At 42.6% G+C, this 863-nt stretch overlaps 1 protein-coding gene across 1 annotated transcript in view; it reads left to right on the top strand.

Moving 5' to 3' along the window:
• The window catches only part of TRIADDRAFT_62752 (uncharacterized protein), a gene marked incomplete at both ends in the record, with an annotated part of 5648 nt that extends 4908 nt beyond the window's left edge, over positions 1-740 (top strand). The window contains 2 exons of the mRNA XM_002118701.1: positions 595-622; positions 659-740. Of these exons, the coding sequence (XP_002118737.1) occupies positions 595-622; positions 659-740 (110 nt within the window). The remainder of the gene's footprint in view (positions 1-594; positions 623-658) is intronic.
• Positions 741-863: the final 123 nt, after the last annotated feature.

Genomic DNA, 863 nt, shown 5'->3' with positions numbered 1-863 from the left:
GAGATTTGACAGCAGATCTGGAAGGTAAGAATTTCCATGTATACGTGGATAATTACTTTACCAGTGCTGACCTTTTCCTTGAGCGACTCTCGAAAGGAGTGTATTGCTGCGGAACGACTAGGCAACACCGTAAAGGTTGGCCTCAGCAGTTTCGTGGCAAGGTCGTCCGACGTAGGGGGGAAAGTAACACTTTTCAGTGTGGCCCACTAACCGCCTAGATTTGGTTTGACAACAACCCAGTTCGGTTGTTGTCAACCTGCACTAATCCAGCATCAACTACGATAAAATGTAAGCGAAAGAATGGTGCATCAATCGAGGTTCCTTGTCCATCAGTGGTGCCCCAATACTCAAAGTTTATGGGAGGCGTAGATAGGACAGATCAACTACGATCTGCCTATCCTACTACAAGGAAGTCCAGGAAATGGTGGAAGTACCTTATCTGGTTTTTGTTGGATCAGTTAGTTGTGAATGCATTCGTTTGTATGACACAATCAGCCAATCATACTTTGAAGACCAGATCAGGAAAACCAAAGCGACGGGGACAGAAGCAGTTTCGCAAGAATCTGCTAATAGAATTAATTTCAACTTACACAGGTCGAAAGCGATTTCTTAGCTCCAACAGGTTCGAAGATAGCCAGATGCATTTGATGGTACCTAGCAAGAAGTCCAGAAGATGTCATCGATGTTCCAAGAAATATAAAAGGAGAAGAGAGAAAAAGATTGAGAGCTGCTCATGCAAGGTAAGGCAAATAACATTGTCGCAAGCATTGCAATAGTTCTTATTTGTAATTTTTTATTTTGAATGTGAACTAATTAGATCGGCTTGTGTGTGGATTGCTTCAAGCTTTACCATGAGGAAATGG

Source organism: Trichoplax adhaerens, genomic scaffold (assembly GCF_000150275.1).
Source record: "Trichoplax adhaerens TRIADscaffold_728 genomic scaffold, whole genome shotgun sequence".
In the NCBI taxonomy this organism is placed as follows: Eukaryota; Metazoa; Placozoa; class Uniplacotomia; order Trichoplacea; family Trichoplacidae; genus Trichoplax; species Trichoplax adhaerens.
Note: the sequence above shows the minus strand (reverse complement) of the source record. Positions and strands in the feature narration are given on the sequence as shown.